This window comes from Vidua macroura, chromosome 3 (genome assembly GCF_024509145.1).
Source record: "Vidua macroura isolate BioBank_ID:100142 chromosome 3, ASM2450914v1, whole genome shotgun sequence".
Taxonomy (NCBI): domain Eukaryota; kingdom Metazoa; phylum Chordata; class Aves; order Passeriformes; family Viduidae; genus Vidua; species Vidua macroura.
Window position 1 is genome coordinate 50,132,812 of NC_071573.1, and position 16,173 is coordinate 50,148,984.

General features: G+C 35.8%; 1 protein-coding gene across 1 annotated transcript in view; it reads right to left on the reverse strand.

Moving 5' to 3' along the window:
- UTRN (utrophin) overlaps positions 1-16,173 on the reverse strand; it is a 340,746-nt gene that overhangs the window by 52,705 nt on the left and 271,868 nt on the right. The window contains exons 59-61 of the mRNA XM_053972321.1: positions 15,578-15,638; positions 5,070-5,131; positions 3,995-4,069 (exon numbers count right to left, since the gene is read on the reverse strand). Of these exons, the coding sequence (XP_053828296.1) occupies positions 3,995-4,069; positions 5,070-5,131; positions 15,578-15,638 (198 nt within the window). The remainder of the gene's footprint in view (positions 1-3,994; positions 4,070-5,069; positions 5,132-15,577; positions 15,639-16,173) is intronic.

A 16,173-nucleotide genomic window follows, 5' to 3' on the forward strand; every position in this document is an offset into this window, starting at 1 on the left:
AATGCCAGCCATGTATTCATCAAATAGGCAGACTGGTAATTGCAGCAAAACACCTTGCCACTAGTTTGACCCAAGGTAACTGAAGTGTTTGGCAATACACTCACTGCAGCATAATCTTCTACAATAGTTATAAAGGATGTGATACACTGCAAAAGCTCACAGGCATATTAAAAAAAAAAAAACATGAACCCACAAACAGTTCACAGTGTAACCCTGACTAGTTTTTGAGATGTGGAGGGAGTGAAGCCAAGTGAGGGTAACCTGCTGTCCCCCTACTGTATGTCAGTACGACATACATACTGAACTTAGGAGATGGCCACTTTTCACACTCCCCCTTCATGACTCCAAAATCTTAATGACAAAGAAAACCCTGTAAAAATTAATGCAACCAGTTTGCTGGTTTTGTTTTGGTATTAGCTTTTATTTTATGTTTGAGTCGTAGGAGGTTTTTTTTGTTTGTCTGGGGTTTTTATGTTTTCTGGTTATTTTGCAGCCTGTTTCTGGTTGCAAAAAAAAACAAAAAAACAAACCCTTTTTAAAGCTTGTGAAAATTCAGAAAGCTTTGGAATGCCAGGAAGTTGTAGCCTTTGGCTTTGGCTTAACATTAGCATCCTTGCATTGAAAAGAAGTAATTCAACAGACACTAAGCCTGCTAACTTTCCATCTTGATCTGCTGGCATTAAGATCTCTCATTCACATTTCTGCCTGAGCATTCCAGAAGGACCTGGGAGAGGTACTTCCAGTATTTTTGCACTAAAAAACACAGCAAGTCTGACACTATACTAATGCAAATTAAGCTAAACTTACACTTTTGGATGGCACTATCCATGGGGGGAGAACAACCAGAGGAAATTACTTTCATTCCTGCTTACTTCAGCACTTACCTGGCTGAATATAATTTGGGACAGGCAGTTATACTGTCATGCCATTTCTGGCATGATGCCTAGACAGGTTTCAGTGCATTTTTGCATTACCATTCTGCATCTGCTTGAACACGCTGAATGACCAATCCTGCTTTCAACTAACCAATGGGCACAAGGCCCATTTCTTCCCTTTCAGCAGCAAGGAGACTTTCCCAAAGAAAAAGAGAAACCATATCATTCTGCACTGTTAAAGCAGGTGAGTGACTCAGGAGCAGCTACATGCAACTGCTAATGGCAAATTTGAGGCTGCTGTAACCCCATGGAAAATAGGCAGGCACAATTGTGGAGTTTTTTTAATAAAAAGACCTTGCAAATTATACCAGTTCCTGCAAAGAGACTGCACTCTTCTCTCAAAGAGGGTGGTTCTCACAGCTCTATTAGTCCGTGATGTCTAAATGTTCCAATTTTTCCCCTTGTGTAGTTGATATTCCTATTAACATTCTTAAATTTTAAATCACCTAGAGGAACTCAGCAACAGAATTCTGAATATACATGGTGGTTTTATTCCCTTTTTGCCTTTCAGTACTATACTTCAGTATGTAGGGATTATAATTTCTTGAAAATGAGCTAAGGAATGCTGCACAAGAATAAAATATTATCAGGACCTGGTGCTACACAGCTGCCCAGTACATCTGCAACACAGGATACTCTCTCTGGCCCCATTCTGCTACAGTGGGAAAGCACTCTCCCTACATCTGCCCCACATAATCTGAGACAGAGAGGCTAAAAATTCGTTATTTCCAACTTGCAACTTTTCTTATATTCCTGCAAAAGAGGTACACATATATATGAAAATGTATGTCTCAGCAGGAACCTACCTGTCAAAAAACAAAAAAAAAGAAGAAACATAACTCTACTTTATCTTTTAAAAGGAGAATGAGGAAAATGGGACTAACTTCCCTAGAGCTGAGATTTTTTGACACTTACCAAGAAGAGATATGACAGCAGCAAAGTTTTCTAAAGTACAGTGTTCAAATGAACATTCTAAAGTGCAATTGGTCCTGAATTGGCTTGTAAAGCACTTACACTGCAAAGTCAAAATCTATCAGGTGCAAGTGGAACTGTGCATCCAGCTCCAGCTGTGCTTTTGGGAGTTCCCACCAAAAATGCCTTTGACATTATACACCCACCATGTCTGTGACAGCAATTTGTCACATTTTACAGTGATTTCCATTTTTGGTGATTTGTTTTGATGTTTTCTTTGCCTTAGCACATAAGCCTTTCTGAAGTATTCTGCATCCAAACACCTTTAAACTGCATCTGCAATTAAAATTACAGGAAATGCAATGGAAGCCTAAAGTAACTCAGACCCAAAAATGAATGGCAATAGCACAGAAGATTACTCTTTTCCCACCTAAAAATAAAACCAATTTTTTATTAAGTACACATGTATAACAAAGACAAAGATTTTTTGGCTGTTGTCTCTTCCCATGAAGCACAGAGATGGAGTAAACAAACAGCTTCATAGATAATAAGGCAGATTGGACCTGTAAGTATACAAGTTTTACTCCTAGCTCTTTCAAAGTGGAGTATACTCTTTACTTCTTACTATTTCCTTCTGTCCTCCCTTCCAACTCCCTCCCCTGAAACTGGAGACATTAGGAGGGCACTTCTGAAATCTGTGAATGAGGAGAGCTAATCCTGGCATTTATTACAGAAATTGATATATTCTGCAGTAAAAGGAAGAGCAGGAAGTATGTCCCTCTTCAAAGCTTATTAGAAGTAATAAAAATGAAGCTTGATCTATACAGGTACTCTAGAAAAGCTGTATGTCTGTCAGAAATAGGCAGCATGATTAGCATCTGTCCTGTGCAGTCTGTTTTTTCCCACTCTTCTCTGAGGAGCAGCTCACACAAGGAAAATTTTATTCTGCTTTCTGATCTCTTGCTTTGCTTTTTGTTTTTAGATACATGTTGATGAATACTATATACCCTGCATACTGATAAGCAAAAAGCTCAATGTTCTTTAGTCTTGCTGGGAGATGAAGCTGTAGTCTTTGGTGGGACCATATTTTATGAAGAGCTGGTGATAGGTATTGATAAGAGCCTGTGCTCTGCACAGATACAGTCCTGTTTTCTGGAGCAGCTAGCTACCATCTCAGGCACAGGTTCATTCAGTATGATTTATATCTGAAGGCCAGCTAACATCAGACTTTGTCTTCTAGGCTGGAAAGAAAACTAACCACCTGGAGGGTGGGAAGAAATCCCTCTTTGTGCAACTCCTTTCCTGCTTGTACCCCTAGGAGGACTTTGCACTTCTTGAATTCCTATTCAGCCTGCAGTATGTGCACCCTTCAGGGCTGAAAAGTCTTTCCATGCCAAGGACTCCTAATCTGTAAGAAGAAAATTTGGTAATATCATACATCTTTCTACCATCTGTTGCCAAGATGTTTCAAAAGTCCTAAAATCTGCAACCTTTACTCGCCTTCACATCCCACATCTCCTTCGAAAATTGTTTAGTTTCCTTTTGCTTTTTCTGTTAGATGTGTGTTCTTATTTTCACCTTGTTTTTTTCTGTTAGATGTGTGTTCTTATGTATTTCATTTTCTGTAGTTTTTAAAATTCAGTTTGCTTTGCACAGGAGACTCAACAAGAGCACAGATCTCAGTATGGTACTTGCTGTGTGACTTGGAGAAGTCCCAGGTCCAGAGGCCAGGACAAGGTCTCCTGATCTATCACTTCTGAGACTGTTAAACTTTGAGTGTACATCATGTAACTTGCTGCTGAATTAAACGATAGTTTGTGATATAATAGAAAATGCTTTTTAAATCCCTAGCAATATAAATAAATAAATTTATAAGTAAATAAATTTACCTATAGAACAGAAAATTTGAGATAAAAACGATTCTTAGTGAGTTTACCATTTTAACTTACCTGCTGCACCTCTTATTTATTAATATATTTTATTTATTTATTTGTGATAATTACACCTACTGTTGGCAATTCTTGCCATTTTGTTGGTTGACAGTGTGTCAAGGATGACTTATCCACTGTAAATATTGTTAGACTGAAGCTGACCCTCCCTTCCCCAAGTACTATAGAGAAACAATTTCCCTCAAAGGCCCAACTCACAGCACAGTGCTTTCTGCAGTCTGCGGATTTTGATGGCCGTGCGGTAGGCGGAGAAGCGCACGTTGTTCAAGTCAGCTGAAACAGTAGAACAGAAACATGAGCGGCCCTAAAAGTACAGCCCATAACTGTCCTTTGCACATAAATCTTCATAATTTGGAAGAAGTCTGATATCCCTTCTCTTTGTAATTAATTAATAGGATATATCAGAACAAATTAAAAAGCCTGACAAGTTGGGACCTCAGTTCAATTCACCTTCAGAGAAAGCCTCTTGACTGACAGTCCAGGACCTTGAAGACAGTGGCCCTCCAGAACTGCTGACACTATCTTGGCACATGCAATACATATACATACAAGAAAGTTTCACATACGTATTTTGCACTGGTGCATAGTTCCCATACTCAAATACTCTAAGTTTCTCAAATAATTTACAACTCCATCAGATAACATACAGGAAACAGAGGGCAGCAAGTGTCACAGTAACAGAAAAAATGGCTTAAGCTTTAATTTATATGCCATGATTTTGCAAACTGTGCTTTAAAAGGGACAGTCACATAGCTGTAAGCTCTGTTTTAGAAACTGATTGGTACAGTAACATTTTTTCCTTCACTCAACAGTATTTTTACCCTTCCTTTCCTTAGAATGGGAGATTTCACAGTAAATGTTGATGCTATCAGGGCGTGTTGAACTACTTGTACCGTAATACACTTTAGCTTTTACTGAAAAGGTAGCTGCTCTATTTTATTACCAAAATTAGTTCCTTGCAGATTAGTGCCCTGGTTTAAACATGCAGAGAGCCTGTATCATTGGAAAATTCCTTGTGAAGTTAAAGGAAAAAAAAAAACAACCTCAAGGTACTGCATTAAAGCATACAGTCAGAGTACATGGTTCAGAATTAATAGTGCCAAAAGACAATACATAACGTGACTAAGGCAGTGGGTTTTGGGCAAAGTGTGTCTCATCACAAAGTGGGAAATGCTGTTACACTCAGGTCATGAAAACTCAAACATGGTCAGTATCCAAATGCAGCTTTTACTCAAGGAATAAAAATTACAGTGGTTTAAATAAATGCACTCACCTAAGGACTGGAAGAGATCAGTCATTTTAGGATGATCCCAACACGTCGTCTGTGTCTCATGACTGCAAAGGAACAAAGTAATTAAAGTTTCAGGAAACACACATATGCACTTCCAAAGAATAAAATCTTAGATATTCTGATTTTCTGCATTTAAGTGGTAAGAAATCCCTCAGCTCTAATTAAAATGCATGGTCTGTACTACCCAGCTCCTTGATTTTATAATCATGAAGTTAGTCAGACAGTAGCCCACCCATATTTAACAATATTTACTTTTGATTCTAACTGTGATGGTAACAGCTGGACTCTGACCCTGCAGCTAAGACGTACATTAATAAGGTAAAAGTACATTTCCCATGCTGTAAAACTATAAATATAGCTGTAAAAATAATTTTAAAATAAAAATCTTGAGATTTTATTTCAATCTTCATTGCATATCTGAGCACATGTATCAGAACACAGGCAATGATGTAAAGCTTTACCCATAACATTTATTTAACATGTAACATGATCATTTAGGTTGGAAAGAACCTTTAAGATCATGGAGTCCAATGGGAAACCTGATCACCATTCACACAAACAATCAATAAATATCTTGATTTAGGGGACATGCTCTACACTACTGTTCACAGAACAGAGGTTCAAGAGGCAGCATCCCTTAATATACTGATTAGTGTTGCTGTTTCAATTTATCAGAATTTCAAGTAGGCAGCCATAGGGGTCAAAATGTGTATTATGTCAGGTCCACCGAAATCTCCAATTCCCTTCTACAAGCCACACTTTACTTGTATTTATCAATATTAACTGCTGGAATGATTGCACATTCTTGTCTTACAAAGTTTTTACATTTGAATTAGATTTGCAAGGTAATTAATCAGAGAGGTCATGTTAAAAGGATCATAGGATTCCCTTTAAAAGTTAATGAAAACAAAATTATGCTGTTTTAGAAAATTTAACAGTAATGCTCAGAGAACACTAAGTGTTTCACCTTTGTTTCTATTTAAAAATTGTTAATATAATAATTTAATAATAATATACCCATTTTTTTCCCTGCATAGAGGGAAACATGATTGTAAATAATGACTTTAAAAAGGCCACTTTGGTATTAAATGTAGTGAACAGTATCATAATTTGCTACATATAAATGGCTAGACCTCAGTGAGTGCATAGTAATTTATCATCAATGTTTACTTTTTAATCGAGAAACCAACCAAGAATGAACCCTTTCATGTTAGATGGTACAAAAATTTGTACAGAAAGTCATTGCTCCAAAGAACTGCAGAGACAGGACAGCTTCTCCCCATCATGCTTCACCCTCTGCCATGGATCTCATTTGTTTATCTGGCACAATCACAACATTGTGAGTGGTTTTTCAAGGACGTTCATAGGCAAAGTATATATTTCCTATTAATACAATAAGTAAAAATCTTCTTTTCCCTCTTTAATCCCTAGTGATTACTACCTAGTCACTGACTGAACATGACTACATTTAAACAAGAGAGATTTATACAATAATCAAGACTTCTATCAGAACTTGATTGACTCTAAAATACTATAGTAAACTCTCCTCAATTCAAAAGAAAACACTTAATACATCTTTACACCTGAATACATCTTCCTGAATAGAAGATCTTATTTGATTTCATTCTGATATCATTATCACATGAATTCAATTCATGTTTCAAATCTCCAGTAAGGTGGTTGAGGCTCTGGTAATGCTAAACTCCAAAGCTCATGCATGCCAGTAAATCAGTGGGTTTGCACTTTTTAGGTAGACAATTCTAAAACAGCACTATGCTTATCTTTGTCCAGAAAAGTAATTTCAAAAACAAGTAGATTGACAATCATTTCCCTTTAAAAGGCACACCTATAAAACCAATCATGAAGCCAGCAACAAGAATATATTTGGATTTCATGCTTTGCCATGATAAAGGCCGGTGACTGTCCAGCATTGTCACTCTGTTGTCTAAAGACTATAGCATACCACAAAAAAGCACATATACAGCTTCAGTAAATACTGAAGTAAACAGGAACAGGAAATACAATATAATAGCTCATACTGCTCAACTTATTAAATAATCTCAAAATTACTCTGGAAACTGCCAAATATCTCCACTATCATGTTAGCAGGATGCCATAAATATGTTACTCATTTAGAATTGTTGACTAAATCCACTGCAACTGCCCACAGAAATGAATACAATATGTGATCAGTTTAATAAAGCTTGTTTTAAAGACATGGCTTTAACTCAAATTCCTTAACAAGCCACTTCCAAAAGTCAATCCCCAAATCAAAACAAAACTCCTCAAAACAACTGGTGATTTTACTGTCAACATTCTAAGTTAAAGGATTTCTTAGAATATTCTGAGAAAAATAAAGCCTTAACTAAGACACCTTCAATCTTTTATGTTAAAAGTAAAGGTAGGTGGCAGTACTGTGACAGAAGCTGTAAAATACATTTATACGCAGATAGACATTTCCCTCTATTTAAAATGTTGAAATACCAATGCAAACACTGTATGTAAACTACAGGCAATTTAGCTGAGTCAAATCCTGTTTACTGCTTTAGAAACTGTGATGGCAAAACTCGCCATGATCATAGGGACTTTGCTGAATTGCAGACATTATTTCCCAGTTCCCTGTTTTCTGGCATTAAACATATGGTTCCATGAGCAAATATATTTCTGACTAGTGGGGTGCTGTGAGGATATTCCTGAGAGCTGCAGCAGAAATGCAAAGTTTTAGCTAGGTCCTTTTCTATTTTTTCTTTCTTTTTTTTTTTTTTTTTTTTAATTGTTAAAAATATAGAAGAAAAAATACTTATATGCTTGGATAAATCCTTGCCTTTTTTTTATTCCCCCTCTGGAAATATACTTCATTACACATTTGCAATACTTAATTAGGATGTGGGTATAGTTAATTGCAATTTAGATTCCAGCTTCTAAGTAATTTATAAGCCCATATGCAATGAATAAGAGCTGATTTTACTAATCAAACTTCATCCCTTAAATCAAGTTTCCAAAAATTAAGAGCAAGCAGTTTCATTTTTGAAATGTATACTTTAAATACAGTTTCAGTACAGTTTTATCCGAAAGACTAAAATCACTTTAATAGTGAAAACATGCCATAAAAAATATGCCTTTTTTCTATTTTGTATTTACTTAACATGAAGTGGAAAAAGTAAATGAGATATCAAAAACTTCTGTATCCTGCATTGTAATCTCGTTTCTCCATTTGATGCAGTGAACACCTGAATAGCTAAATTTTCTCTTTACAGAAAAACACAGAACATTAAATTTATGGCTAATAAAATATTGACCATAAAATATTTTTCTGTTTCTATTTTATTTGCAAAAAACATACAATTGTGCCAGACTGCATAAAGACCAATGGGCTTTTAAAAGTTATCACTCAGTTTCTTTCTATGCCACACAGATTTTGTAAGAAAGGAGGCCAAGTAAACATCATCTGGTGCAACTGAAAAAAGGCACGAGAGAATCCTTTCCAATTCCTTAAAGTCAGTACTACCTGACAGCTGCTAAGTGACTACAGAGGGTGAACATGACTGTGCCAGCCTAATTCCAAAACACCCAGCAAGAAACCACAGGTAACAGCCAAGCAATTCCATACAAGGATCCTGCAGAGAAGAGGAATGGGCTCAGAGCTAATGAATCAACAGCTCAACAGTCTGTTCAGGTCAAAGGAGGCAGCAGCTTCACTGTCACTGGCAGTGCTGCTACCACCACCAAATATATTCCATGGGTTGGTTTCTTTTAGGCACCAAAGGCAGACTTCTTCAAAGCCAGACATGGAAAATACCACATGATTGTAAATTTAATAAGAGCTATAAGAAATAATCACATTGAACTTCTGAAAATTTAAAACCAAGCACTTAACCAAGAGCAGAGAAACCTGCAGAGTCTTCTCTCTCTGTTACAACTACCACAGCACTTCTGTCCCAGGTCACAGTGATGACTGTGCAAGGAGCACCTTCTCTTGCAAAAACCCTGCTAATGTCAAGAACTACTCATAGAGTGAAGTGATATTAACTTTGATTGAAGGTGAACAACAATTGGGCCCATTATTCATCTTGCTTGTAGATGGCAACAAATTTTTTTTTTTTTTTTCAAGGAGCCCAGGGTACAAGATTTCATTCTGTTCAGTGGACGGCATAAGGAGGGATTTCTGCTATTACAGAAGTGAGCTGCTCTACAGGGCAGTAACACAAGTGGTATGAGCATATTACATCTTTCCTTATGGTTTAGTTAGGGAAGAATTAAAAACATTTCCTTGAGAAGCAATTTTTTTTTGTTCCTATCAAAAGTATGAGTTATTCAGAGCAAGAGTGTTCTAAATCTCTTCTGCCAAACTTATGGACCCAATATGAGCCACATAGCAAAACAAGCATCCGTGAATATATTACCTGACAAAGCAGTGTAATTTAAAAAGTATTTGTGTAAATGTCACTAACAAAAAACCATGACAAACCATAAAATACTCCAAACTACAAACCACCCACATATTAATGAAGTGCTCTAAAGCTTACATAACAAACATTTGCCCTTACAATCTGTTTCTTATGCATTATGTTTGCTGGCAGCTTTCTAATTATAATTGGCAAAGATAAAGCATTTAAAATGCACTTCCTGATTGTAAATAAAAAACTGAGAAACAGTTAGTATGTCATTTAATTTATGCTCTGGAAATAAAAGAATAGTCCTGCTGAAATGAATGGATTAAGTTCAACATCTCTATGTGTTTCAAGATGCTCATAGAGCTATGAAAAAAAATCCATTTGTTCTTTTCCAGTTTTTTTGTACAAGAAAGAAAACTAGAAACAGGTGGGTATTTTTTATAATTTCTTATAATGGACAAGGCCTCTGTTGATAATCACTGATGAACACCACAAGAAACAGCACTCTGGCATGAAGTTAAGTACCTTTCTGTTCCTGTAGTCATTTGCACAAAACATTACCCAAAATCAGAATCTTTACTGATTGCTAATGAATCAACAGCACTCAGAACTCTGACTTTGCTACCCTTGACAAATTTCAAATGGCATTAACATCCCTACTTTATGCCATGGTGTTTTGGCTAGATACTGCACATTTTTCTCTATTTTTTTTTAAGCCCATTAGAAAATACTGTTTTGTGGTGAAAAGAGTTGGTATAATGCATGACAAGGGTATTGCACCTTAGAGGTTGGTAGAACCATTTATATGCAGATATTTTGAAATCACTCCAGAGAAATGTGCTACTGCATTTCTTTAATTGAAAATGAAGATGAGCACAGGAACTGGTAAGTGAAGAAACTCTCAAACCTTCAAACTTGTATTACCTCTTTCTGTAAATGTTTTCCCTTCTAAGGGAAACACCTAATACTTATAAGAATGAGATTATGGATATAATTATAATAAGAAAAAAGATTTTTTTTTCTCTGTTCCTTTACTTCTCCCCCTCTTCCCCATACAGGCATAAACCAAACATCAGCAAAGACTTTCTGAAGAGTCTTAAAAAATGGAGAAGCAGAAAACATTTTATTCCTGTCCCCATAAAGCTGAACAAAATATAGGAGGTGATAACATAGGATTTCTAAGACGCTGGTGATGCCAGCCACTTTGCAGGATTACAGAAAAGGCAAGGCAACTAGGGCATTTGATATCGATCAATTTAATGGCTGCAACAAGGAAGTGCTCTTCCTATGTAATGCCCTGCATGAGATTAAACTCAGTGCGACCTCTTCTATAGTGTCCTTTTGTTTCTTTTGCACAGCACAAGTATCTAATAATTTATGGCATTGAAAGGTACATGGCTGAAAAGCACTTAAATTATAGTTAAAAGAAAAACAGTGAGAAATGCTAGGTAATTATGCTTTCTGCATATTCATCATGTTTCCCTCATAGATGTTTAATGATCATAGTGTTTCATTTATTATCCTGTTTCTCTTTGGAATATTTTTATTGAGATGCTATGTAATACAGGCTTTATTTTTTTTTTTAATTTACTGTTACAGAGACCAAGGATGTCTTATTTGTATGATCCAAATAGTTATAAATTAACAACAACAAATTTTTCCTTATTAAATCTCAAATCTTTACAAATGGCAAGTTCGCCAAACCTTTTGCCCAAACCTCACACTTTTATTACCTAAAGTGCACTGGTAAATACTGTGCCTTCTGTGTTGCATTCCCTTCCATATGCTCATTAGTTCAATTAAAAAAGTATGAAGGACAATGCTTTTTTTTTTCCCCAGCAGCCTCAAGATTTTGCAGATTAAGATTCTCACTGAATTTTACTGTGTCTACAGAAATACAAAATATTCTGTAATTGGCATTAATAAAAAAAAATCAAACAGGAGGCAAAAAAGGATTAAATAAAATCACATCAACACAGGTAGCAACATTTCACAAATTTGCCTTAGATAGTAAGACAATTCAAGAGAAAAAAAAGTGACAGGGTAAATCATGTGTATAAGTTCAGTTCAAATATCCACCATAGCCCAGGAAACACGCACCTTGACAAACCTGGGCCAAATGAATTATAAACCCTTCTTCCAGCTAAGCAGGATAGTTGATTCTTTCCAAAACACCCCAAACCAGACCGCCTCTGTCTGAACTTATAGGGCAGAGGAGGTTGTACACTGGCTTTTTGATTGTTCCTGTGCCTCTTTTACCTGATTAAATACAACCCAAGAAAGGGCAGACATGCCAACCGTTAGCAAATGGGATGGGGAGAACAAACTGGACTCCAAAGTCACCACACCAAAGACCTTCCACTGAGCCACTTCTCTCTACCCATGTAAATGTAAGCTACCTCTGGTGTCAGGAACCAAACAAAGTGACTGCAAAGGAACAAAGTAATTAAAGTTTCAGGAAACACACATATGCACTTCCAAAGAATAAAATCTTAAAGATATTCTGATTTTCTGCATTTAAGTGGTAAGAAATCCCTCAGCTCTAATTAAAATGCATGGTCTGTACTACCCAGCTCCTTGATTTTATAATCATGAAGTTAGTCAGACAGTAGCCCACCCATATTTAACAATATTTACTTTTGATTCTAACTGTGATGGTAACAGCTGGACTCTGACCCTGCAGCTAAGAGGTACATTAATAAGGTAAAAGCACATTTCCCGTGCTGTAAAACTATAAATATAGCTGTAAAAATAATTTTAAAATAATTTTAAAATTATTTAAAATTATTATTTCTTATCTGAAAATACAGACATCTTGTATCATTTTGACACTTTCCTTACAGATTAATTGCTATCTAAAGTACTTTCTCCTGACTTCTCAGGTACAGTTCCCCAATATTTTTAAACTACATTCTGTGTGCAATAAAACTGCAGACTGCAGTTGGTTCTTTTTTCTTATTTTTCCCAAATACTCAACACAGGTACAACTACATTATAATTTGCAGCTACGTGACTTTCTGAATATTTAACATTTCTCATTCAAGGACACAGACAAAAAGCTATCAAAATGAAGTTATAAAGTTATAAATTCATGGTTGTCTAAAAAAGTGTTCCTATTCAGAATTTAAGTAACCTGATTTCAATTAGCATTTATTTCCCTTTCAAAATTAATTTTTAAAACTTCTCATTTTTCAGCCATCAATCACTGGACCATACTTTTATTATCCTTGTTCTGCTATACCATAATAAACAACTGGCATCTTAAATCTTCCCTCTGAACACAGAAGTCTTCTCGTAAATACAGTCACTTGCTCTCAAATGATAAAGTTTTTGAGACTTATTGCAACTGTTCCTTCTACTCACACTGTGATTTACATCAAAGGCAACTCATTAAAAGACATTAGTATAATTTAAAAAAAGAAAATGTTATCAGTTTCTCCCTCTTTCCTAGCTTTTCTTTTTATATAAAAAAATCATTAAATCTTATTGACTGTTCTCTTGAATTGTCTTACTCAAGTAATCATTCCAAACTAGTAAGTTTTTCATGTCAGTATTGTTTTTCTCTCTTCTTTAAACTCTGTCTAAAATTAGGTAATAGACAAAGATTTAAAAAGGTATTTACACCCAAGAGTACTCTCCAGCCTCATCATAACAAAGCAAATAAAGTTCAGAATCAGCTGTTTTTTTCTTTATCTTCCACAATTCTCTGATTGATCTAGATGCTGCTGATGTTTACATCAGTAAGAAATAAAAAACGTAGGAAACTGCCAAGGCAGTCTGCTTTCCAGACTGTGAAGTTACTGAAACCCTCAAGTTTCTTTAAAAAAATAAATCCTACTAGTTACATGTGCCATTGTTCTTTTCTAAGATACAAGAATCAAGACATTGCTTTAGCAGCATATATGCAATTGAGAGATTAACTACTGCATCTCAAATAAGAGTTTTCCAGTAATCTTTCCCTACTTTCAACAATCTTTCTGAAATCTCTCTCTATGAGCTGCATATTGAGATGCAGTAGTTAATTCTGTTGACTTCATTAAAGCCATCTTGAAAATAGAAGTGTTCTCTGCTACTATAAAGACCTCGACCCTCAAAGAACTTGCCCTACACTTCTGCCCCCTACCAAACTTTCTGTGAAAGACGATTAAAAACAATTTCTAAGAGATGCTGGGGCTTGTTTCTGAGGCCCAACTGGCTTCATTCTACAATCAAGCTCTAGGGTCACCAACACACTATTATGGGAACAAGGCCTGTCCCAGGGGATACTTTGCCACCAACTGGTGTGCCTGAAGGATTGCACCTAGTGCATATATTGGAAAGGTTTTCTTCTGAACCAGCAATGAAAAAAATGAAAAAAGATTTCTCAAAAACTGAACTTTTGCTGAGGTAGGGTAAGAGAGACCCCCCAGAAACTCAGAAGAATGTATTAGATAAGAAAAAAAGAGATATACATATGAAAAATTCAAATTTAAAATCTTTGCTCTGCTCAGCACAGTTCAGAAGGTATATCTTAGTTTGTTCCATCTGTTCCACAACTCTGAATGAACTGGTGAGCTCCACAGAACCCTCTGAAGCCAACTCATGTTCCCAACTCCAGGTATTGACTCTGATAAGGTAGAACAGGTACATGAATCTTTCAGTGTCCACTAAGGACATACCCACAAGAAAAAATGACAAGTTTAGGGTAGTTTTCCTCTTGCTTTCTGTAGTTTGCCACTTCAGCATTTTCCTTGAATTACTGCTGCAGGTGTGATCATTTTAAAAGCACTTCTGCCTGAGTCTGAGCAGTGAATGTGCCTCCACATCCAACTTCTGCCCTCTCTTCTTCCATTGAGAGGGAGGCAGGAACCTCTTCCCCAGCATGTCACAGTTTTTGCTGCCTCTTGCAAAACTTTTGAGCAGAAGCACAAATGCTTTTATAGAGAATTCAAGGATATTCATAGCAGGTTTTTGCTTTTTCTGGTTACCTACTCAGACCCTTTAAAGAAATTAATCTTCATATGACAGTTTCAAAACTGCCACATCTCAAGAATGCTAACAGGTTTGATTGACAGATTTATTGCTACCTGCTTTTCAAAGCTCTCAAGTACTTGTAAATTGTTTGAAGCACAAAATGTGGCTCTCAGAGTTATGAGCAATATGCAATAGTAAAAAATCCTCATGTTCTTTTAAAACGAACTATCTTCAGGTCCAATTCACAGTCATCCTACAGACTTAAAAACCCTACTCTTCTCCCAAACCCAGACTGATAACATTTTAAACATAAATTTCCTTCAGCCTAAAATGAACTACTCTGGGTTTCGCTTAAACACTGTAGCTTAAAATTTCATTTACCTTTCTAGCAAAGACATATCCCCCTCTCAAAGCTGCAATATTTGACCTTAAAAGTACAGGCAAACAAACACTGGTAGAGTAAGAAAAGCAAAGTTAGGGATTGCTCTTTGTAGAACACATCAAGATCTCCACACCTCTAACTTAGGCATTCCCTATTATTTTCAAAATTAATATCTCAACCATTCCTCTTGGTAATCAAGGTATTTGTAAATTTTTTTGTAAATATTTATATCTGAGTAAAATTTAACTTGATATCAATTACTATAAAAACTACCATAAAGTAAAGATGACAACAGAACAGACAAGACCTGCCTATTTACAAAGGAATTTTGCACAAAATGAGGAATGGGCTCAATAAATATTAGTCACCACTATCCTGCTCTAGGTTATGAACTTTGTGATTTTAAATACATTATTTATTCAGTTTTTTTCCTCTCTACAGTTTATACTCTGAATGAGACACACACACAAGAACAAGTCCAGTTTGAACACTGATAGTGTATTACACTAGAGTGCCTCTGCTGTTTCTTATGTGAGTGAGGTTCTTAATTCAGGTTTGTCAGTGACTTGTTTTTATGTATTTCTAAATCTTGCAGCATACAAAGCAATAAATATGACTTTACAGTATAGGCAGCATAACACTACATGGAGAAACTCTCAATAGCATTTCTGGCAACGACTTAGTAACTATGTTTTTCTGCTAGTTTATGGTGATAGGAGCTTCTGTTATACTTAAGAAAAATAGAATCAAGGCAAACTTACTTGATATAATAGGGCACTTTGTTATGTGAAACAGATCTCTGCCATGGAAACTGTACTGAGGCTGAGGAAATAAAGAGAAGGTTGTTATTAGAAAGCACCTGTCATATTAAAAAATCTATCTTTTATTTGTTTTATAATTAATATGGTTATAATAAATTAAAAGGAAACAATATTTCCCATACAACATTCAGTAATTAGAAAAGCAGCAGAAGAAAATTATGGCAATCTATCAGGATGATTACAGGCATCTATTTGATGCCATGCTGGAAATAAAACAAATGTGATAATTCTACTTCAAAGAAGGATGGTAAATTCTGAGCAAGCAAGCTAGGCATTTAGGGAAACTGCAGACACTTGTTTTCCTACCTCTATAGGATTATTATCAGTTTATGCCTTTAAAATAAATTATTCCACTAGTATAAATAATGCTCTGCAACAGAAGAAGAAGAAATAGCAACCTTGTTTTTATTAGTTACAACCCTTAGTTCATATTTGCAACTCAAATTAATATTGATTAACACTGTATGGCCAAGGGAAAAAAACAATTTAAACATGTCTTAGCACTCCTTGACAAAGAACTATAATCTTTGCAGAAT